This window comes from Lycorma delicatula, chromosome 4 (genome assembly GCF_047948215.1).
Source record: "Lycorma delicatula isolate Av1 chromosome 4, ASM4794821v1, whole genome shotgun sequence".
Lineage (NCBI taxonomy): Eukaryota > Metazoa > Arthropoda > Insecta > Hemiptera > Fulgoridae > Lycorma > Lycorma delicatula.
The window spans coordinates 21,886,507-21,912,844 of NC_134458.1; the positions used below are offsets into that span (position 1 = coordinate 21,886,507).

General features: G+C 32.8%; 1 protein-coding gene across 1 annotated transcript; it reads left to right on the plus strand.

Annotated features, from left to right (window-relative positions):
- Positions 1-1,083: 1,083 nt before the first annotated feature.
- Positions 1,084-25,995, plus strand: LOC142322579 (uncharacterized). The gene is made up of 5 exons (XM_075361655.1): positions 1,084-1,258; positions 8,681-8,790; positions 10,130-10,226; positions 22,173-22,493; positions 25,580-25,995. Exons 1-5 carry the CDS (start codon positions 1,084-1,086, stop codon positions 25,993-25,995), a joined length of 1,119 nt encoding a protein of 372 aa, XP_075217770.1.
- Positions 25,996-26,338: the final 343 nt, after the last annotated feature.

A 26,338-nucleotide genomic window follows, 5' to 3' on the forward strand; every position in this document is an offset into this window, starting at 1 on the left:
TCTTTTTTACTTGGTTGATATAATCAGTGAACAGGGTTAAAAAATTAAATTAATTTAAAAGTTATTAGTTAATGTGGTGCTAACTAAAACAAATAATTTTAAAAAGGATGAAATCAAGAAGTGATGCCAATCTCTGTGGTGGAGTGGTAGCATCTCGTCCTTTCATCCAGAGCTTCTGGGTTTGAAACCTGGTCAGGCATGGCATTTTTCATACGCTACAAAATCTCATATTCACTCAGTACAAGCTTTTAGCTTTATGTTGGGAATTAAGCATAAAAAAGTTACGAAGTATAGTGAGAAGAAACGATGGATGAATATGAATTAAAGTGGAGGCTGAAGAAATAAAAAAAGGGCCATAAGAGAGGCTCAACAAATAAATTTAAAAATGACTGAAATTAAAAGGATATGTAAAATATTTAGAACTAACTTCAATATCTAAATAACTTTAAAATATATTAATATCAAATATTTTGCAACTATTAGGTTTTAGGAATACCTAATTCTAGCATTGGAAGTAATCTATTACCTTGCAAAATGACATAAAACAAATAAAGAAGCACAAATTCAAAACAAAAACAAATAAGAAGAGATTTTATAAAAATCATTAAACACAGGAATATACATTGTAAAAAAAAATTCAAAGCTATTTTTTTCTGTAAATATGCTGTTTTTTTTTTTTAATATTATTTTAGGTTATTTTGCTAAAAAAAAAAAAAAAAACTTTTTTTCTCTTTTTTTTGCTTTGTTTTACTTCCGGGTCCACAGTCAAGCAATTCATTCCACAGAGGTTGAGATGAATGTTTTGTAGTGTGTGTGAAAAATGCCAAGCCTGACTGGGATTCAAACCCAGGACCTCCGGGTGAAAGACTTAGACGCTACCACTTGCGCCACGGTGGCTAGCACTATAAAAAGACCTGCTAATAACAGAACATCAAAATAAGGTGCTATTTGTAGGGCTGAATATCACCTGCAATTTGGTAGGCTTGATATGATTATGTGTGCCATGTGTACAATGTGTCATTCTTAAGAGTAGTTGCACTATTTTCAAGAGCAACTTGTGACTCATGTCAGGACACAACCATTATGATTATTGCACCTAATGTATACAGACAGGTTGAAGACGATTTATGCAGTTTTGAATGTAAATTACAATGTTTAATAGATAATATTAAGCGAACAGCAATTGAGCAAGAAATTAATGTAGTTACAGCAACTAAGCAAACGCAACTACAACTGCTTAATTTCCCATTTTCCAGAAGTAATGTTCTTGACTGGCAACATTATTATAGTTTATTTAGTGATTTAGTACATAATAGAAATGATTTAAGTAATTTACAAAACCTCCACTATTTACATACCTCCTTGAAGGACGAAGCATTAGTTATTATTAAAAATTTACCAATTACGAATGAAAATTATACAATTGCACTAGATCTTTTAAAAAGGCGATTTGACAATAGATATTTAACTGCACCTCATAATGCAGATTGTATTTTAAAAATAATTTCCATAAAGGAAGAATCTTTGGATAATTTATCCTAATTTATTATCGAAATATCTTCATATGTCAATACTCGTGAAACAATGCGTAATCCACTCAATACATATGAATTTATTGTTGTTCAGTTGTTAACATCAAAGTTAAGATTACAGTACCTCCAGATTATGGAAGGAGAACTTTAAAAGCGGGAAACTTTGAGTTTCCCGCTTTTAAAGATTTCATAGAATTCCTTGAATTTGTAAGACAGATGCTTGAAAATATTAATGCAAATAAGTCAGACCATCAAGACATATTTCCAGGGGACGACACAACGATGGAACTAAATCCTACACTAAACGTTTTAATATAAATGCTAACAAGCAGAACAAGACAAATAATTTTAGCTGTTATTCAAAATTTAATAGCAAATTTAAATTTTTAATTTTTCAGTTGATGGACGGAAAGAATTTCTGGAACATCACAATTGTTGTTTCAATTGTTTAGTTAAAGGTCATTCAGTTGATGAATGTTATTCTAAAGCAATGTGTGAAATTTTTTCTCAAAAACATAACACTCTTATTCATATAAATAATATTAATTCTAAATTAAAAGACAATGTCTGAAAATAATAATCATTCGTCATTTAAATTGCAGTCAAACAAAAACATAATTTTATCTACTGCATTATGAATTACCAGTGACGTACATGGTAATACTCATACATGGTGAGTTTTACTAGACTCTGGCAGTCAAGCAAATTTTTGTACTTATAAATTCGTAGGAAGATTAGAACTTCCATTTATAAAAAAATGATGTTCCTATTTTAGGAATAAATAATACACTTTCTCATTCTGAATATAGTGTTGTATTACTATTACATTCTTTATATAAGAACTTTTCATTCCAACTTTACTTTAGCAGAAATAACAGATAGCCTACCGACATGTACCTTTGATATTTCGCATTTTAATTTGCCTCATAATCTGTTTTTTGCAGATCCTGAATTTAACATAACAAATTAAATTGATATCCTTATTGGAGCACAATTTTACTTGAATTTTATTTTACCTAGGAAATTTATTCGAAACTTTAAATATCCTGTTCTCCAAGAAACCAAACTGGGATATAGTGGTTGTTTTCCTATTAACTCTAAAAGCAATAATACCATTGCATCTTTTATTTCTCGAAAGGATTCTACAAATCTTTCGATTGCACTTGAGAACTTCTGGAAAATTGAAAAAAATAATAGTTATTCCATTTAATGAAAGTTCTATTTGTGAAAAACATTTTCAACTCAATTTTAGTCAAAACAATCAAGGCAGATTTGTAGTGGCATTACCACATAAACCCAATAATATAAGGCTAGGTAATTCTTTCATAAACGCAAAGAAACGATTTTTATTGTTGGAAAGAAGGCTAAACAATGATCCCAATCTTAAACGTGACTATTCCACTTTCATACAAGAATATTTGGACTTGGGTCACATGTCATTACTTAACTCCAATGATTTTTTAATAGACAAATCAAATGTGTGTTATATACCCCATCAGTCGGTATTTAAATCAACTAGTCTAATTACTAAACTTTGAGTGGTCTTTGACAGTTTGTCTAAACCCACTAACTGTTTATCTCTTAAAGATACTCTACTAGTCAGACCTGTTGTCCAACAAGATTTATTTTCTATATTGTTAAGATTTCGAATTCATAATTATGTCATGACCTCCATCATAAAAAGCATTTATCGACAGGTACTAGTTAAATCCAGTGATTCTAATTTACAACAGATTCTGTGGCGTAATTCTCCAAAAAAGAGATAAAACATTGTGCACTATGAACCATAACTTATGGAACCTCTTGTGCACCATATTTAGCCACAAGATGTCTCATTCAAATATCAATTGAAAAAGAAAATAATTTTCCACGAGCTTCTAAAGCTATTAAAAATGATTTCTATGTTGATGATCTCATTCCTGGTTCAGATAACCTAAATGAAATTATTCAGTTAAAGGACGATGTCTTCAAATTATTACAACAGTATGGGTTTTCACTTCATACATTGTATTATAACAATTGCAGTATTTCTACGTCTAATCATAATTCATCCGTACCATCTAAACAAGAACACAACAAACGTACTCTAGGAGTTCTATAGAACAAGTCAGATATACTAAATTTCCAAATCACTCATTCTAATTGTTCTAAAATTTATACCAAAAAGAATATTCTTTCCATCATAGCAGGTGTCTATGTTCCTTTAGGACTCATTAGCTCTATTATTTTTTTATACAAACAGTTTATGCAATCATTATGACAACTCAAAATTGACTGGGACGAAATATTACCCAAACCATTAATAATATAATGGCTTTCACTGTATAATCAATTACACTTGAGTCATTGAAGAAAAGCAGATCCATTAATTTTAATAATAATAGTAAAATTCAGTCTATTCAATTACATGGATTTTCTGATGCCTCTATAAGGGCTACAGTTGTTGCCTTTATATACACACCTTATTCGCCAACCATATAATTACATCTAATCTACTATGTTCTAAATCAAAACTAGCCCCTTAAAACAAATCACATTACCCAGACTTGAATTCTGTGGTTGTTTACTACTTCCACGTTTATTTGTGAAGGTATCTACTGCATTAAAGATACACTTTGACGAGATACACTTACACATGGATTCCACAATAGCACTTTTCTGGATTCATGGACATTCTTTGAGTTGTAATGTATTTATATTTATAGGTAATAGAGTTTCTGAAATTCAACGAAACACTTCAATTACCAATTGGCATTACATCAAATCCTCTAATTATCCAGCATTGCCTAGAGGTTGCTCACCAAGCAAATTTCTTGATATGTTACTGTGGTGGCATGGTCCTCCTTGGATATTATAATCTTCTTCCCAATGGTCAACATATTGTAATATTATGTTTAATGATGGTAATTTAAATCCTGAATGTTTATTAGAAAGGCATAAAACTATATTAATTTCATGAGTATCTAATGTTGTATGTGATTAGACACAAAGGTTTTCATCTTTACATGCTTTATTACAAAGATTCATTCACAATATTAAATCAAAACCATCTGAACGTAACTTTAGTACTCTAACCACTAAGGAATTAGATTATACTCTTTACTTTTTTATATGTCATCACAATAATGAATTTTTTATATGTATTTCAATAATGAGATAAAGAATCTTAAGAATAATCAGGTTATGGATAAACAAAGTAAGCTTAGTTCACTAGACTCATTCTCAGATGATTTAGGTCTAATCCATGTAGGAGACAGACTTCAACATTCTCTCCTACAATATCATGTTAAAAATCCTATCATTTTACACCCTAGGGCGAACATTATGAAATTAATTATCAACTCTGAACACTTAAGATTCTTACACTCATATTGTCAATTATTCAAAGTGTTTAACTTGCTTTAAGTTTGATGCAAAAACTCAATCCCAACAACTTTGTCAATTACCGCCTGTTAGACTGATTCCTTCCCGAACATTCTTTTCTTGTGCAGTAGAATATAGTGGCCCAATTATAATTCATCATGGCGGGCAGATATCTAAAACATTGAGTAAAATTTACATAGTGCTTTTTTTATGCTTGTTATGCTAAAATATTTTCTGATAATTGTGCTAACTATTATTCTGCTAGAAATATTTTGTATAACTTGTACCAACTTTTAAAGTCAGACAGATTTAAAGCAAATATTCAAACCTTTCAACATCACAAGGGATTACTTGGTCATTTATTTCTCCTTCATCTCCTAATTTTGGTGGTTTATGGGAAAGTGCAATCAAAAGTGCCAAATATCACACATAAATCATGTAATAGGAAAAACAATTCTCAAATTTGAGGAATTTTATACAGTGTTGACACAAATTGTGGCTAGTCTTAAATCTCACCCTATTTTTGCTATTTCTACAGACCATAGAGATCCAGTACCACTTTCACTGGGATATTTTCTTATTGGATGTTCTCTCACATCTTTACCTGAACCCAATTATCAAAGGGTTGAAATTACGCAATTAGGTCGATGGCAACTGCTCAAAAAATTTATACAATCCATTTGTAGATAATTGTGAAAGAACTATCTGCACTACTTCAACAACACAACAAATGGCATTTTCCCATGCATAACCTTTCAGTTGGAGAACTAGTTCTGATTATCACCAATGAAAATACTTCACCCATGCATTGGAAGCACGGAGTTGTAACTCAGGTTCATTCGGTTCTGATAATTTAGTCAGAGTTGTAAATGTACATCCAGCTAATGGTTCATTAAAGAGACCTATACATAAATTATGTTTTTTACCAACTTTTAAAGATAAGCATATATCTTATTATTTAAATAAATAATTGGATAATTTAAATGATGATATTTTCAAGATATATTGTTTATTTTAATACATTATATTATTATTGTGATTTCATATTATAATTGTAATTTCATGTTATGATTTAATCTGTTGATTAATGTATTATTGTTACAAGCTAGATGCATATCAGTGTAACTATTACATCATGTCCATATTGCTCTATACTTTTAAACTATTTACAGACTGGCTATTATACTACATACATGTATACATACACACAACACAAGCTTATTTCACCAAGCATAGCTTGACTACCTGAGGCATGCCATGGCAGCAGTCTCTGCACCCCTATCTAGCCTCACATCAAGAGACATCCCCATCGGGGTCCCTCCAGCCTCAGCAGGGCTTGCCAACCTCCCTTCTGGACAGCCAGCACACCCTCCACTGAAGGGCTGCCCTTCCCGTCCCTATCGAACCACCCTATGATCTTCTCATACCATGAGGGTCCTCCATACCATCATCAGGGAGCACCGACTCACCCACTCTTGCATGTGAGCGAGCCAGCACACCCTAGGCATGGAGGCTGCCTCCCATACTCTAATCATTGCTGTGTTTCGACCACTATATTTTCTGTCTTTTTTTTTCTTTCTTTCTTTTTTCAAACATGATGGTTCCCTTAGGACCAAACTCCAACTTGTCGGCACGGCACCGCACTGGTGCCGTGCCGACAAGTTGATGGCAAGTATGATGGCACTCATCATAACAACAACACAAACCACCTCATGACACATCACAACAGAAATAATAAAATAACATAACAAGACACCACACAATGAACAACATAAACATAAAACATAAAGGAGCACATCAACACAGCGTAATTGAAGTCCTCCCCACGCCTCAGTCCGCACTTCAGTCTTTGTAGTCAGCCTCCTTCCATAACAGCAGTGCTTTAGACAATCCAGCCACTGCCTTCCATTTATCCTTTCCTCTCAGCATAAACTCCACAGTCGCCTCCGGCATCAAGCACCTCAGGCAGTATCTCCTCTTCAACTCATCCCATCTGAGACAGTCGTAGAACGTATGCTGGGGGGAGTCCAGGAGCCTGGAGTAAATGCAGTTTGTGAACTCCCTTCTCCTAAACCTGTATAGGTAAGTCCCAAACTCACCATGGCTGGAGAGAATCTGGCAAACATGGTGGTCCACAATCCCATGCTTCCATCTAATCCACTTCTCCAACTGCGGGATCAGCCTGTGGATCCAGGCTCCCATCCGTGAATATACCTGGACATCATAAGGACTCACAAACAATAGTTTAAAGAAATCCTAATATCTATATGAATTAGGTTCAATGATTTACATTAAATCAACATTGGAGTGAGATGTTTGCCAATGAATACACTTGGACGTCATAAGGACTCACGAACAACATTTAAAAAAAATCCTAATATCTATATGAATTAAGTACAATAAGCGGTTTAGATTATCCGATTTACTAGAGAAATGATTATTAAGATATATATGCACTTACTTGTTACAAAGGAAATATTGCTGATGAATTTTTTCTGAAATATTATACATCTGAGCTCTATGATTATTATTATTATTCGTTGCTATTTATTATTGCATTATGTACAACTGATGTGAACATAATTTGAATCTATTGATTCAATAAGTTAATTATAAGTGACGTTTGTAATTAATTTTTTCTCTGATATTTATATCATATTGTATAATATATATTTAAAATCATTTATTTCATATTATTAGCTGTAACTTTCTTCAATAATCATATTATTATACAGCAGCTTAGATAATCTTACTTTGTATAACACATATTTATAATTATATTGTTAAACTTGTCGAGATTACAAACAAAGATTATTAATATTATTTCATGCCATCACTTGTAATATTTCATAACAATATTACAAAGGAAAAATCTTTGGGATTTTTGAAGGGCAGTTATGTTCAGTTTCATGTCCTCCTTATTAATGATAAACAAACTATGTAACTCTTTTCTTACATATGTAACGCATATAAATATGTTAATCTAGTTAAGTTCAACAACTGTTTTATAATATATATTTTGTCTTTATAATACTATTGTTAATTAATTCAATTCAGTCAAAGATATAGTAAAGTTAAATCAGTTCTGTTAAAGATGTAACTTAAATGTGAATCTAAATAACATATTTTAATATAATACTTCTTAAAATATAAATAATGCACATGTAATCATAATTAACCTCAACAATGTGAAATAAATTACTAATAATACAATATTAAAATGTATCTAAGTCTGTTATAAATTGCATATAATAAAAATATAATTGATCACACTAACAAGGTATTTATTGAAAGATATTAATGATTCAGTGGAAAAAGTTCTGAATACTGGAAGGTGCATTTAGGCACAGTTATTCAAACATTTCTTTTGGTCCTCCAGGCCAGATTTGAACCAGCAACCTATGGATAATTTTCAAATTGCTAGTTTGCCTAAGCTTAACTCCATGGAATTATACTGTTTGATTAGGTATAATATTATGTATGTAGTAACTTTGAATATGAACAAAATTTAATTAAATTCCTTTGTATTATGTAGATTGCTCTTTTGTAATGGTTATCATTTACTAAATTGACTAAGGAAATTAAACCAAAAAAAAACCTTACATCACATTTTACTAAAACTAAAATAACAAATCATAACTTGAAATAAGAAAAAATTATTCTGTATTCAATTAATATTAATGATTAGTTACTTTATATAACAATTCCATTAGTTTATATATATTATTGTTAAAAATTATATTTTAAAATACTAAATTTAAATTTCATGCAATAAATTTTTTCAGCTGAGGATAATTATGAAGGCCCTACTAATGGACTGTTACAAGAATGCATATCTTGTCGAAGTATGCTAATGGGAACTCTTTATATCACACGTAGTATAAATAAACTGCAAGTAAGTAAAACTAAATAATTTAAAAAAATTATTAACTTATGTTTATCTTTTTACAATTTGATTTTTAAAAAATAAGAAATTACTAATTAATACTTTATAAAAAATTATTAATTATTCTCAATAATGAGTTCAAGTATATAATAGAGAAATCACTCACAAATTGTTGAGTGAATCACTATATGATTCAGAAGAAAAAGATTTTTTCGGAAGAAAAAGATTGTCTTAATCACAAAAAAGCAGAAGCGTGAAACTTTTACACACAAATATTGCAAGTCAAATAGGACTTTTCAGATCAAAGTTTGTATAATATTTTCACCAGTAATAAAATATAATATTTTCTACTAATAAAATATAAAATAAATAAATATGTGCCACATAAAATAAAACTATATGCTAGTCATTAGAAGTAAACATTAAAATCAGTACTTCATGAATATCAGAGCACAATTTTTGAGTCTACAGTAACATTATTTAAAATAAGCGTCGATCCCCTTTTCTTGTTGTTACATATGACCATCCCAGACTTACATTACATGACAGATTCTCCTTAAGCCTACTGAGCAGTAACAGACCTAGATTTTTTCAATAATATGAAAATGTCATTTTTCAGCTTTAATATTCTTTTTGAGAACAAGAAACTATCACAAGGAGCGAAATCAAGTCAAAAAAGGTATCTCACTCGTTATCTCATTGTAATCGTACCATTCTTGGGCGATTACAAGGTGTTTTATCTTGATGCTATATCTGATCGGTATCATTCACCTCTCAGTGCTTGCACTTAGCATCCTTTTTCAGACACCTTAAAATTCAGAACTTGAACGGTGAGGTTCTGATAAAATATTTTTACAATTACTTTGCTATTTTTAAATGTTTTACAGATGTACTATCATCCAAAGCACTTCTCATCATCTTTGGAGCATCAGTGCTACTTAAAACAATGCTTAATGCCTAAAACCTTGTTCTGTAAAGGCGGTAAAGTAATTCAAGTATTTCAGATGCCAGTTACCTTAACTTAATGCTAACCTTAGAAAATAAATATTGACTTTGACTCCCTTAAAGCACGGACACCTAAGCACTCAAAATGACTTCCATCTGTGTGGGATTGTGTCTTGTGGTTTTCTTATACATGAAGATAGAAGAAAGTGATCCCTGGAGACGTTTCCATCTATCACGGTAGCGATAATCGAGTACAGGCAGGGAACTTTTCAAGACAAGCTCATAATAAAAAATTTTAAAAAATTATGTTTTTAAACTAATATATTTATAAGGATATAACTTTTTAAAGTTTATAGATTTTTAATCGGTTATTGATTAAAATTCATTTTTATTTATTTTTCAGCAAAAAGAAAAACTGTTACATTGTTCATGTCCTAAGACAGGAAAATTGTGTTCAACTAATAGCTTTAATTTAACTCCACTATATGCTATATTAACGGGTAAGTATCTAAAAAAGTTATTTGATGATGTTATTCACGATCAGTACAAAAAAATTAAAATGATAGTATAAAAAAGCTGACAACACAGTTGTAGAACTTTCCCGTCAGGCAGCTTACACACACTTACTATACAACTTAATGTAAAATATTTAAATATAATATTTTTTGTTTATTTAATTCAATAATTCTAACTAAAGAGCGCATGAATACCGTATTTTTTCGCTCGGGTGTGGCGGTACTAGCAGCTACATTAAATATTTTTTACAATTTAATTACACAAGCCTGAAAAATTTGGGTTGTGGAATATCTTTTAACTTTTAATTATATAAATAATTGTATCACCATCAAACTACAAGAATACTTTCTTACCGACTGTTTGCTTGTTGATAATATTGATGCGCAACCATTCTCTTCAACCAAAGAGCCAAGGCAAACACGTCGAATGTTTGCTCGTGATTCGCGTTTTTTTAATATAAAAAGTTATTATTATCTGTGAAATAATAATCATCATTAAACATTATTATCTAGTGCATTCAACGGTTGCCGTTTGAAGCAAACCTAATAATAACTGCTCTTATGTAAATAAAAATACTGAAGATGAAACAATTTGTTTAATTCCCATCACTTATTAAAAATAAATACAAGTATTAGTTTACAAGATATTATGGCTGCTAATAAAACACGAACAATAGGCAAGTGTTGCAATGCAAATGTGCACAAAGATTCGCTATATAAAACAGAAATAAATTCGATTGGTAAAGTTTTTATTCTACAATTAGAATTAATAAATTTAATAATAATATAAAAAGTGTGCCCACGGATATGATAAAAATCGAGGGTTACACTTACAAAGTAATAAATGCAATATTACATCACGGATTCGATTCGTAAAGGTCATTATACTACTTTTATTAAAAATATGGTATGAAGTGAATAATATGACTATCAACAAAAACATTGGCCGATAAATTCAAAAAAAATGTATATTTTTTTTTGCTCTAGAAAGGCAATATATTTAATAATAAATTCATAAGACAACAAACAGTAATTCACAAAAAAATAAAAGAATAATAACAAAACGCAGTGATATCCAAAAAAATTACAATGAAATTGTAAACCGTACGGTAAGAGTCTCGCAGATATCATTTCTTCCGTTCAAAAATAAAAAATTCTTTAATATAAATAAAACTGTTTTTAACGAAATGATACTGATATAAAAAAAGGTAAAACACTACTTTTCTATTATCAAAATTAGTTATTAATTTAGAATTCTGTTTAAAAAAAATATATGTAATAGACAATAGATATACAACAATAGATAATAAACAATGTTTAAGCGTTCCATATAATGAGCAAAAAATAGAAAAAATTGTTACCAAACTCTTACCGGCCCGATTGAATTTATTAAACAACGAATAATCATAAGAATTGTTTTATTGCTGTAAATGTGATATGTACTACATATAAATGAAATCGGGCAAATAAGTTTCGTAACAAATTTTTCTATTTTTTGCTTATTATATGGAACGCTTAAACATTGTTTATTATTTATTATTGTATATATATTATCTATTACACATATTTAACATGTATTTTTTAAACAAAATGTTAAATTAATAACAGATTTTGATAATAGAAATGTAGTCTTTTTATATCAATATCATTTTCTTAAAAACAGATTTATTTATTTATAAAAAAACAGAAATATTAAACATTTTTTTTTTTTGTTTTTGAGCAGAAGAAATTATCTTTTTTTGATTTTCTTGTTTAACTTCCGGAACCACCGTTACGTATTGCTTCAGAAGATGAGATGAATGATTTGTAGCGTGTGTGAAAATGCCATGTCTGACCGGGATTCGAACCCGGAACCTTCGGATGAAAGGCCGAGACGCCACCACTCGCGCCCCAGAGGCCGGCGAAGAAATAACTGTTTTCTTCTCCCTACTCCCCTGGGCCGGACATACAAACAAGTAACTCTCAGCCCAGGAGAGTGTCCTTCAACTCTAAGGGGACTTCCCCATCTACCGGTAGCACGTCCGGCATGGCAGTTTCGCCCCCCCCCCCCATCACCCCCCGGTGGATCTTTTTTATTCGCCTGCCTCTCCCCGAAGAGGTGAACCGAGCCCGACTACGTCGTTCCCGGGCCCCTACCCGGAGACCGGGGTCTCAGTCTAAACACTTCAGTGCCTCACGCCTCTAACCACCAGGCTTGACGAAGTCGCCTCCGAACCCCCCAACGCAGCGCCCGGGTCTGGGTCTTTTATTTCAACTTTCCCCAGCCTAAGGACCCCCGGAGTACCCAGCCGATCATCGGAACCGGCACACCTCGGCATGCCGGTCCTCACGATCGGGGCTATCCGCCCTTCCTCATCACTAAAATCCCCGTCATCGATCCTCCGCGTCTTTATAACGTATCACCGTTGTAGCGAATAAATCGAACGCCCTCCAATTTTCATTTGAGGCCAAAACAAACGATATTAGACTGTCCGGATGAAGCCTGTCAATATGTGTCTGCCTACGTAGAAGATTCCATTCATTGCGCTCAAAGATCGTAGGTTCTGCCATGTCCGCCTTGCTACAATACATGCAGCAGGGGAAATCTCGCCTTCCAAACTTGTACAAGTAGTACTCGAAAGCATCATGCTCTGAGAGCACTAGGGTCATGAAAAAATTCATTTCACCGTGACCCCTAGAGATCCACATATCTACGTCAGTTATTAAACGTCTAGTCCAAACAGAGCCTCTACCCGTCGCCCATTTTACTTTCCAGGCCTCTCTCGTAGCTGCCACTGCATCACGTCTTTCCGTTTCTTCATATGTCGCCTCATCCATTCCTTCACTTGTAGGTCACTTGGTGGGACCAATGCCAGTATACAGGCTACATCATATGATGACTGTTGACATTATTAACTTCCTTTTATAGGCCCGCGGGACAGATTGCGTCGAAAGTAACATGTTCAAAGACTTTAACGTTTTCTTCGATATAGCGCAGCTGTAAAGAATATGCTGTGTAAACTTACAGCAATGTTAACTCCCAGTGTCTTTGAATCGCAAGGAGTAATCGCCCAGCCTCAAGTCTAACCTGCCAATACGCCGTCTTCCCAACAAAGTAATAAATACACATTTCTGCGGGGCTAAGTCCAATCCATGATTAATCATCCACTCCCTGATGTTAGTTAAAGCTGTTTTGTCTCGTTCCTCCATGTCTGCCACCGTCTTATCACTCACCAGGACGACGAGGTCGTCGGCATTTGTCACCATATGAGTATCTATTGGCATGGAAAGATTAAGGACCCCGTCATCCACCAGTAGCCACAATAGGGGGCCCAGGACCGAACCCTGAGGCACCCCTCTATAGACCTGGAACCTCAACTTGCCGCCCAGTGTGTCGGCCTCAATCCATCAATCCGTCAGATACTCAGTCATCTGCCGTCAAAGATAGGGGCTGATTCCCTTTCTCGCCATCGCTGACAAAATAGAATCCCACGTAAGGGACCCAAAAGCGTTCCGTACATCCAACATTATAACCGTGGGAATTTTCCAGATCCTCCAGGTTCCCCGTCGTTCTACAGCGGCCCAGCTAACCTCTCAATGGCTTGTACCGCAGAGCGCCCCCGCTAAAATCCATACCGACTGGTATAGATGCCAGCGCCCACATCCAACTCCTCAACTATGCGGGACGCTAGCATCCTCTCCACGGCTTTACTTATGTTATTGATTAAACACAGTGGTCTATAGTCTGCGCCAACCCCAACATCAGCCGTCTTCCGCATAAAGACTAACCTGGAATCCTTCCAACAATTGGGGAAGCTTTTACTTTGAAGACCGAAGTTGGCGATATGGGTCACCTCCCATGGCACTTTCCTGGCCAGACCCTTCAAGACCGCGGCCAGTATGCCGTCTGGCCCGGGGCTCTTTTTATCTCGTAACCTTAAAAATTCGCTGTGACTACCTCATCCTATCGTTCTATTAATTCTGTAAAGCCACTCTCGTCCCTGAGGAAGAGTTTAGATACCTGAAGTCTCGCCGACTCTTCTGTGAGGGCGAGCAATCGCCTACCACAACGCTTCATAGCAATTCGGTAGGCCCGTCCCAGGATTTGCGTCGAGCTTCCCACATAATTCGCGCCATTTCATCACTTTTGACTGCTTAATTTCGTAATTTAATATGCATTTCGCGTCAATATATCTCCTAGCGGCATCTTCGTACTCTTTACCACCTGCCACTCTCAGCCGCGGTAGGTTTTGCCTAAGCCGTGCGATATTTTCCGTCCACCAATATACCGGATGGTGTCTACCCGCAGTCTTTGGTACCTGAGCAATTTCGTGTATTATTATCTCCTGTAGAATTTCAGGCGACAGCCTTCTTCCGTTAGTTAACTGCCTCGCGACACTTTCAACGACTGTTGCTACCTGCCTCCGAGTTAGTAGCGGTGGTCTCTGCTCTCCAGCTGTTCTGATCAGGGGATCTTCAATCTCCAGCCACGTAGCGAAATGGTCACTAGCTGTCTCATCTGGTAGGACCCTCCAGCTGCACCTGGAGTGATCCCAGCCACCGTCCAAAACGGTAAGATCTAATACAGATTGATGTTCTCTCGCTTCAAATGTTGGCATCTGATCATTCATACAGTATAAACCCGTCGACGTAATCAATTCTAATATTTCTTCTCTTCTGTTAGTATAGGGACTGCCAGCGATAACGGCCTTACTATTTAAGTCTCCCGTTAGAATAACTTTCTTCGTGCTATAACTCCATGGAGACCCCCACATGTAATTCTCAAATTAGTGAAAGCCGCAATTCAGGCTAACATAGGCTCCTATTAATAGAGCATCTGACAACTCGACAGCAATAATTCCCTGGGCTCTATAAAACAGCTGGTAGCCCCATCTACCGCCGACACTGCGTATAGCTACATCTCCGGCCGTATCGGAGAACCACTCGCTTTTCACAGCTGTAGATCGATTGGGCTCCGCAGTGATCAAAACGTCTGCGCCCAAACTGTTAGCCAGTTCTCCCACGAGATCGTGGGAGAGGATGCTTCTATTCGCATTCGATAAGACGATATTTATCATGCTTTTGAGAGTCGCACATCAAGCCTCCGGTGCGATGGTCAGTTAAATTACAATCAAGACATTTTTTCAGCTCCCTACTCTCCCGTATTTTGTGGCCTTTGCCCCCGCAATTATAACAAAAGTCCTCTCGACTGGGCCTTTTGCATTCCGCGCTCCGGTGTTCAGACCCCCAATACCGGAAGCAACGGTCGCTCTCCTCTCTAATATACCCCCTACAGGGGACCTATCCAATCTTTATTCGTTCACTGATTAACTTATTCGCCGTTCGGAAAGTTGTGACTACAGTTGCACTGCATGTATCACCAGAAGCGTGCCTGAATGATGTGATACGGAAATCCTCTGTCTTATCAGTTATCTGCTCTAACGTTTCTCTGACTTCCCGCTCGGTGGTGTCCATCTCTATATCTTTAATGTGCACCACCGCCCGCCTCTCTCCTCGGGTGCGTAGGTCCATCTGCAGGTCGGCCGCCCTATCGCGGAGCGCAGTGGTGAAACACTCAGCCTTCTCATAGCCTTTTATCCTGACCTGTAGTTCATCATTAAGCCCCTTTCGTAGCGAGAACACCACCCCGGCTTCGTCAGTGGTAACAGAAGATTCCATGGTCTTCACCAGATCTGCATAAGACTTCCCACACGACTTGACAACTACAACTCGGCTGTATTCTACAGTCGGGGTTGATCGTCTAACAGACATCGATCTCAATCGCGACCGACCTCCTCTATTACTGGGGTGCCGGTGCAACAATTGCTACCAGCACCTCACTCTTCCTGAAAAGGTATATTAAATGAATTAAATTAAATGAATATAACTTAAAAGGTATATTATATTGAAAATGTATTGTTCCAGAAAAACAATAAAAGTTTTTGTTTTTTTTTGGGGGGTAGGGTCAACAGAAGGATGACCCAAATCGGGTAGATTCGGGGGTATTTTGGATTTGAACTGATAGGAAAGGAAATTAAGGTATGGGAAGAGCCTCTACTGAATACTACAGAATAACTTGGATGGTAAGGCACTTGGCTACTTACCAGCTAGTTGTTTACAACTTCGTTGTGTGACGTTACAGTTCTGTTACTCCTTGTTCGTTGAACTTAGAATAATTAGCTTCAACACACTAGTCATATACACAGAAGTATATAAGAAAACACAGTGAAAAAAGAAAAATCGAAATTATGGCATAATCCATCATCCAAATCTCACAAAATTTTCCACACTTTTCCACAAACCTTAGCACTAAAAACTGATAAACTTTTCCGATTAAAAAAACCTCAAAAAAACCAATCCAAAATCGCACTTAATCGCAGAGCAAAAAAACGACACAACCTTCCAGTTAGAGCGCCCTCACTTGACTGAAGAAATGATATCTGCGTATCGTTTGGTAAAGACTTTTACGATACGATTTACAATTCCATTGTAATTATTTTGGATAAGAAATACTGTTGTTAATAGAACAGATCAAATATTTAGAAATAATATATAAAAATTTATAGTTTCAAAAGAAAAGTAGATTCAAATTCCTAACAAATTAAGATGAAGTATTTAAAATTTATGTAGGAATCAGGTTGAACTAGGTAGACAGAAGTGTGTTATTATATAAGTGTATACATTGTAGATAATTTAGTCAAAACGTAAATGTGTCAATAATATAAATGCAAGAATTATAATTCATACCTTTCTAACTAGAAATAAAAATGACTGCAACATGTAGGTACGCGCGCATAACAATGATTTGCAGATTGTGTAATTTGCATTCTACAGATGTAAATTATAATTACTTTTTTATAAAGACCTTCAGTATTTTAGTCACCCCTTCATTTTTAATCGATGTTCATATTTATTTGCATTCATGCGCCTATTTTTTTCTCTTAAATTTTATTTTATTGTCACATTATTTTTTTGCAAGTCAAATTTCTATTATGCATTCTGATTGACTTATTTGTCTCTTTTTTTAATGTTTATTCCAAATCATTAAAAATCTATTACAACATGCCTTACTGTAATAGATACGGAAAGAATTGGGCTGCTTACTTTCCTTGAAACACTATAAAGTTTAAAAATATTAATTACAAAGTATGAAAACTGTATTTAGAACTACATAGCTCATCTATTTCATGATGAAAATTTTGTACTTAAATAATTTTAATGTTCATTATTTTCTAAATCTGTTCATGTACTGTAATATGTACTCAACAAAAATATTTAGGAACTTTACAACTGCTAATAAAGGAAAAGATAAAAGAAAAGATTTGTGGTATATTTTTCAAATTGCATTTGAGATATGTAATTTACAATTTAAAACAATATTTGCCTTTCGAAGATGTTCTCGCATACCATCTTAAATATATTAACAAAGTTTTAACTTACTAATATCTATTTTAATAGTCAGATATAAGGATAAATCTTGGAAACACTCAGTTTTTTATACTGTACAAGAAATTTTAGCCTGTTCAGTTTTATGTTTGTTGATTGCCTTAACAGTTTATTCGTAACGTTTTTATGTAGATTTCATAAGAAAGCTAGCTCTTGTAATGGGTACCATGATTCGACTTCCAAAAAATTTTAACATATCTTTGCATTTCACATCCCCCAGACCCCAAAACCACCGTCAGTTCAAACGTTTATATATATACATATATATATATATATATCACTTTCTTGTAGACATGATAACTGCCATAATTTTGCACCAATCACTTTCAAATTGATACATAAAATATAAAGACCCAAAATCTTGGTCGAGTTTGTTTTCGAAAAAACAAAATATCGCTATAAGTTTCTTATTATGTAAAATATCAAATGTGTTTAAAGTTCCTACTATTCTTTGGACAAGGGTCTAAAACTTATCTAAGTAGTTTTTTGACATCACCACTGGTCCAGGGGGTGCAAAAAATGGGGTTTCGAAGACAAAGAAAATCATACCTCCCTTAATAGGCACAGTATCGAATCGATTTAAAGTGGTCATTAGTTCTCTAAACATTACCTAAAACTTTTGTCTGATACAATTTTTGATATAACCAACCCTTACGGCAACGGATGACCAAAATGTTGCAGTAATTTTAAGAAGATTGGGCTTGTTGTATGCTAAACATGTGAAATTTTTTTCACATGCAACCATTGTTGTATTGAGTAAATTTGGAAGTTTTTCTTAACTTTAAGGTAGAAATCTTTTTTATCACCTACTTAGCACTGGTGAAATCTACCTCCACCTTCCAACGTGCCAAAAGGGATTTTTTTTAAGTACATTCACAAAATATCCATTTTACAGCTATCATTCTGGAATCCTTACTTTAGCAGATTATAAATTGTGAAATACATAACTGTATCATTTAAAATTTTAAAGTATATTGTTTTACATGAATCTGTTGAATTTTAAATTAACAATTTTATTCAATTTTTAATTTTTTCAATTAACAACTGTATCCAGAATATTTTTAAGATTTGCAAACCCTGATTAGTAATAATCACAATAATAAATAACAACACTAGTTTAATATTTGATAAATGGATTATAATCTTTTGCTACACTTCTGTTACTGTATACCATTCCATTAATTACTCTTTTAGTGAACCATTTACTTCATTAAATAATTTAACATTTATAAACCCATATTAATAACATTTCTTTGAATTCAGATAACGATGAATAACAACAATACACTATTAAAATTTTAATTAAAATAAATGTTTATAATTGCAAGAGTTTTTTCTTTAATATTATATCTGTTACTCAATTTGAATCTTTAGTGAGTTCTCCACAGACTGAAAGAGTAACTAGAGAAAATAGTTTTTGGTCCTTGTCTGTAGACTAAGACATCTCTCTTGGCATAGAATGTTGTCACAGGAAATGGAATTGATATTCTCAAAACCCTACCACCCCATGATTTTAAATAATATGACAGATCAAGAAGCGAGGGAACACATTTGTCTATGAAGAATTCACCAAAGTTAAAAGTGTGGGGATTTAAAAATTAAAATGTTAAATTATAAATTTCCAGTTTAGGTTATTTAATATTTCAAATATTTTATACTGAGCACTATAAAATTTTAAATGATTTTTCAATCTAATATCAGTATAATAGTAAATTTTTATCGCTTTTTTTATCATTTTATTTTTGTGAAAAGGCTGAAGAAATAAAAATAATAAAAAATTTATTATTTTGAAGAGAGTATAGAAATTTCAAATAGCTTTTAAAATACTGGAAATTTATTTTCTCAGTAGTGTATTTACAACAGATACTATCAAAACTCACTATTGGATTCTGGAATTTTCAGCAATAAAGATATAAAATTTGGCTTCTCTTTTTGTAAATGCAAGTGCAGTAATGAAATAGATGGGATAACACCCTCCTATATGAACTTAGTGTTGATCTGTATGTGTTTTATATAGTTTCAGGCTTAAAATACACTTGTGGATTAATATTTGCTCCTTAACTAATCGATTTGTAACAGCAGTCTTAATAGGTATTAGAAAATTATGATCTTTAAAATATTCATCTTTTTATATTCACTATTAGATTTATCATTTTTGAAAAAAAAATATTTAGTCATAAGTCTTAATCATATCGAGGTTGTTCAAACATCTCACATGTCCATCTTCAAAGATTATGTGGCTGCACTTCTGATTAAGATCTGATGTCTCTGCAGCTGCAATTTGTATTAATATAGGACAAACCATGTTGGACTCATTATGAATTACATATTAGAGTGAACTTATAATAAGCAGATTTTGCATTATAATATTTTATTTGTTATTACAAAGTGGTTGAGGCCAGGGAGGTGCATGTTAGAAGATATCTTTCAAGAAACTAATTTTTATACCTAGATAGAATTTTTTTTACATTCAATAAAATAATAAATCTTAAAAAATTTGATAGAAAGATTGATAAATTCTCACTTTAATATTTAATTTATGACAATGAATTTATAATGAAGCCAATAAAGACTATCCTATGTCTTTATAAGCTGCAATTACAAAGACTTTGCATAAAAAATAGAAATATGGGCATTAGTAATTTAATATTTGGCACACCATTTAAAATTCTATGACAATAACACTTCAGATTACTGGTTATGAATTTTGGAAATTATCATTTCAAAGTAAGAACTTCAGAATCCGACTGAAGAACAGGCTCTTATTTTGAATTTGCTTAAAAATGTTTGAAATAAAGGATCTGAAAAAATTTTCAAGGCAATCAACAATAAAACAGAATGGGAAAATTTTTTATGAAAATTTCATGAGAATTTAATGATCCATTTCTGAAATATTTATTTTAAACTTGACTACATATTATTTACAATAGTACAATATCTTCTTAACAGTATTTAATGTTTTTTTTATTAATATATTAAGGATGGGATTTTTGAATATCTTAATGATTCCATATTTTTATACAGCATAAGTCAGGAACAATTTGTTTTAAAAAACTGTATTCATTCAGAACCCACTTTTGCATGCATGTGCACGCGCACACACACACACACACATCTGTATTCAGATTTATTTAATGAATAACATTTGTATCATACACTACTTGCCTGTAAAGAAACAAAAATAAACCTTAAGAAAAATAATTTATTAAATATAACTACCACCATTAAAATAAATGTTAATTACATACGTAGTAAACTACAGAAATATAATATATTATAATAATGGAAATATAAGTAAATATTGAATATTACATATTGGTGTATTTTATCGTATTTCTTATTATAACTTACAACTAAGAGCACAATTGAAATTTGTAATAAAAATTCTTATTTACTGTATGTTTTGGCTGTGAGTAACATGTAGTGCACTTTACTATCAAGAAAAGAGAACAGATGTAAAATGAAAAATGCTCTGACATATTCAATCGCTTAATGCAATCTGTTTTAATATTTTGCTTTCAAAGTAAGCCACTATAATTATATAATATTCATAATTTATTATGAAATCTCATAAATAATGAGAAAATTATGATTTCTTAAAACAGATTTTGACTGTAAACATTTACATTATAATAGCTAAACTTTTATTATTATTTTAGAATAGAAATTGATTTGTTATTGGTATCAAAATAAATCAACATTTTAGTTAAAATAGTTATTGTTTTTATTTGTAACTACAATTTCTTCTAGCAAATGATGTGCGAACTAAGGATACTATACTGAAAATAGCAAAGTATTATCTAAGAGTTGATTGTTTATAACAGCTCTCTTTTTTTATAAAATATAAAACAGACTATTTGAAAATAGTTTCAACAGTCTACCCAAGATTGCTCAATTGACATCAGTGATCTATGTCTTTCTGTCTCCCCTTGCCAATGCAAACTCCATATTAAACTCCATATTAATATAACCCGTTCTATCAAGATATCAGAATGGAACAATTAATCTCTGCATTGACAACATATTGAACTGAATACATAATGGGAGAATAAATATAAGAATGTAGGCACACATGTAAACATTGATCAGATATCTTAATCGATTGTACACTCTATCACAAAGTTTACTCGACACAAAACCTGTCTATAAGCTTATAATAAAAATCTTAATTAACAAGGTTGTTTTGTAACCGGTAGTTTTATTAGTTTGATTCACTTCTGCTCTGTGCTAATCTAATCTCTTAATTACAACATATTTGTTATATCCTACATCTTCAATTATTCTCTTCATGCATTCCAACATTTCTTATCCCTATACTTAACATCTTCTGCATTTCCTTCCACCGGTAAATTAAATGATTCATTCACAAGATTAAAAAAGTAAATTATCACAATTGTAAAATGAAATAGTGGTCACAGTTCTCACATTTTTCACTTATTTAGACTGATTTATGATAAAAATAATATATATAGTAAATGTTTAATTCACCGATTTATCACTCCTCAGGTAATTTAGATTCATGGCCGCATGTACTCGATGAGGTTCGTAGAATTGTTTGCACTGAAACAAAAGAAGAATGTGAATGGTTAAACTGGACGGATTCTGAAGGTAACAATGCACTGTTGATAGGAGGCCAAAGATTACTAAATGAAGGTGCATACAATCATGCAGCCGATCTAGTCGCTGTTCTTGTGGAAGCCGGATGCGATCCAAATATTAAAAATATGGAAGGACGTAGCTTATTATCTTATAGTGTTCAGCATATGGATGACAGCCTAACTCTGACTCGTCTACTGTTAAACAGTGGTGCTTCTGTTTGGCCTTCAGGTACTCCATTTATTTATAAAAATATTCTAATTTCAATAGAATGTAGGCATATGTATTAATTTAAAAAGTACATAAGATACATGTATCTGAATAAAGTATATAAAATAACATCTGAAAATAGCTGAACTATGTAATTTTGGGATAACTTTCATTTCTTTCTTTTAAAATAGTATCATTTTATAAAACAAAGACTTACCAAAAACTAAACTTACACGCTATTTGCAGAAACAATCCATTTGATGAAGATACATAAAGATAACTTGAAAAGAGTTGTTCAATAAAAATAAAAAAAAATTACTAACAATAGTTCAGTTATTGGTTAATCTTACTTTCATATACTGTCAATAATAAAATCTGTACAACAGAAAGACATGAAAGTGTATTTCTTAACATTCTACTCTTGTTAATACAGTGATATCTTTTCTTTATGTTAGTGTAATAAAGCAGCATTGAGATGTCTCTTGAATTTGTAAGTATTCATGATAAAAAGGAACAGAAGCAATACGCAATTACAAATGTAATATAAGAGAATGAACTTGAGTTTAGTTGTCGACTGAAAAAAGTCGTGCCTGATTTACACATTAAAGCTCTTGCTTACTCAAGAGTTACATAATCAATAAAACCTGAACCTCAATCAAATGACAAACTGCTTGTTGTATATTTCTAAATACTATTGAATACATGTTACTGACCAGCTTTTGGCTCAGTTGGTAGTATAAATAACAACAAACCAAGATCCTGATCCAATTACCATCGGACTGCCTTGATCACACCAAGATCAGACTGCCTTTTCAGATCTAACAAAGAGTGATGTAATGAAAAAAATCACACAATTGGTTATATTTAAAATTTCATAAACAAATTCAACAATGCTTGTTTTAGCATGGTACAAATGCAACAATATCTGTTTTAATAATACCATGTTGCATTCCATGTTAAGAAAAAAAAAAATCTAAATTATGTTACTGAAAATTGCACTATTTACATAAAAGTCTCCACATTGAGTAGATTTTCACACACCCATAGAAAATAGCCAAAAATACCAAGATTTAAGTATGAAAGATTGTTTAAATAACTGAAAATCAATGCATCTGTTCTAAGAAAGTTAGTGACAAAAGTGGTTGTATAACATGGGCGCCTATTTTTTTAAGTTTTTTTTTTTTTTTTACTTATAAAATACACAGAATAATCTATTAAACAAAAATCACAAAAACAGTTAAATGATAAAACTCACCTATAAATCATATTCATTATTATTATTATTATCAAAGATAAAATTTTACCTAACCGTCTCTGTGCATATATATTGTCATTGATTGGCTTCAACAGCTCGTTGTAATTACTAACTTTATGGTAGCCCTGAGAATGGCTGTTGTTGTCGAATGGCTTTGACGGCTCATAATTCAGAACCTTGTGGTGGCCTTGAAAAGGGCCATTTTTTGCTGTTGGGTCCAGAAGCTGGTCTCCAGCAAAGTCGGGGAATTGCGGCTCATTCATTGAAGTCAGACTGGGCTTCCCCTCAGCGGCAGTTGGGTCCCCACTATAGCATGGCAGTGGTGGCTCCCAGGGTCCTGCAGTGTCAGGTCGGCATTGGTTGTCCTTTGCCGGCACGGCTGAGGCGGTTCTTCCCAAGCGATCCCATATTGGGCTGGCTACTGCTGCTGAGTCCGTCGACAAGGGCGATTGAAGCCTGGCGAGCTGGAGCAGGAAGGTAGCATTGGCATCCAATGGCTCCCTCGGCGAGCTGGCCAGGCCTCCTGCTCCGGCAGGGATGTTGGCATCTGCCAGGAGGTCCCACATTGCTGCAGCCAGGGAACTTCTTCTGTCTTCTTCCATATTATCTTTCTTCTTCTTGGTCTTCTCCAGATAGTGGTCGACGATGAATTGAAAATTCACTCTCATGCACACTCTTTTACTGAAGCCTAAGAGTGGTGGGGCCGCAGCACGGCAATGGTGGGAGAACTGCATGGCGGTAGTGATGCTTTTATCAGCACATCCATATAATGTGCACCAGCTCACATCTGAGATTTGCTACCGTGTTCGTCTGCCGATATTAAATTAGGCATATATGTGGTAACAATATATATATAACAATATGTGGTCACAATATATATATATATATATATAATATTAATCAGTCCAAGTACAATTCTGTACTTGGGTTGATTGGATTAATATAATTTGTATAGTGCAGAAGAGTATGATTCATCCTATTAAAAGGATTGATTTTAGAAAAATAATGTGTATATGCATGTATATAAAAACCATAACTGAATTCTGTTTGATGGTTTATTCGTTGATATTTATCTTTAAATGATATAAGTAATATATTTCTAGGAAATTAATATTTCTGCTAATTTGATTTGTTTCTATGATTTCCCATGATATTTTATATTTTTTTTTATTAATTAGTAATTTTTTAAATTTCAGAGGAAAAGTTAAAACTAGATATTCATGTAGCACTTGTAAAATAAAACACGACAGCTGTAATATGACATGGAAAAAAAGTAGTTCATTTAAAAAATTTATTTTCAGTACATTACACAGTATATAAGAATGAAATCAAAAAAGTCTAAACATGCCTGAACATGTAGTTATAAAATAATCAGTAAAGTAATGTGGATGACATAGAAATAAACAAAAATAATAGAAAAATTTATTACCTAAAAAAATTGCATAAATAAATTAAAAGATAAATATAATCTAACTAATAAGTGACCAAACAGAATTTGATTATAACATCTAGTATAAACTAGCAAGACTAAAATTTAGACTAGCTTATCCAGTTAAACTTCCAAATATGTTTGGTCATGGCTAGACACAAATTTATTTTTAATGAGGTTTGCAATAACATATTTTGATTTATATATTTATAAATATTAGACTAATTATGTTATAAGTAACATGAAATTGCTACCTAGATGAGTCATTATTTTAACATCTGAATAGTCTAATTTATTAATATTTAATAAATTATATTAAAAGATACGCATTATAAAATTAATTAATTAAAAATATAAATATATATACAAAAATAAAAATAATTGTATAAAATTTAATAGCTCTAAATAAATAAATTATTATAGGTACAAATGGAATTGGAGCAGCGAACGAAGAAGGAGGTTGTTCTGTGTTTACATGGTTTTTACGAGGTGTAATGAGACGAAGACGCTTAGACTCTGGCTGTCAACAGACACTTTCCCTACTAGCACAAGTGATGGGTGAGTGCCCGCATAAAATGCACGCTCATGTAATGCGCACAATGTTCAAACATGCTAAATGGTACAGAGTATTGGGCCCTGTGTTCTTACAAATTAAATTAGCTATGGCATCATATTGGACGCAACCACAAGAATTACAGTTTCTCTGTCGACGTATCATTAGACAAAATTTGTTTAATAATTACAAATCTCATAAAAATAAGACCAAGGTGCTTCACTCAGACACTGTCTCTAAATTAGGTCTTCCTCCAAAAGTCCAATCTTATATTATGTTACAGTAATATTATTGTAAAGCTCATTATCATAACAACGGTAACATAATTACAATAAAGCACTGCCAAATATGATAACTTAATATTAAATATGTAATTATTTTAGTGTTTATTATTATTATTACTACTACTGTATAAAATATATACTGCCATGGTAATTCAATTGTTAAGCGTACATGCATAAACATATACATCAATGTTAATACTACGTAACTGTATACTACAAGGGTTGTCTGAAAAGTTTTGAGCGTCAACATAAAGATGGCAGCACTCATCAACAGAAGTTAGGAAATGCATTCGCGCATGCACTGAAAGGTACTCACTAAAATTTCAACCATTTTAGACGCTCAGT

Bases quoted from the DNA above. Each gene is read 5' to 3' on its own strand.
- LOC142322579 (XM_075361655.1), top strand. From the start codon at position 1,084: ATGATTATTGCACCTAATGTATACAGACAGGTTGAAGACGATTTATGC. The intron at 8,791-10,129 runs GTAAGTAAAACT...TTTATTTTTCAG, and splicing joins GTAGTATAAATAAACTGCAA to CAAAAAGAAAAACTGTTACA. The intron at 22,494-25,579 runs GTACTCCATTTA...AAATTATTATAG, and splicing joins TGCTTCTGTTTGGCCTTCAG to GTACAAATGGAATTGGAGCA.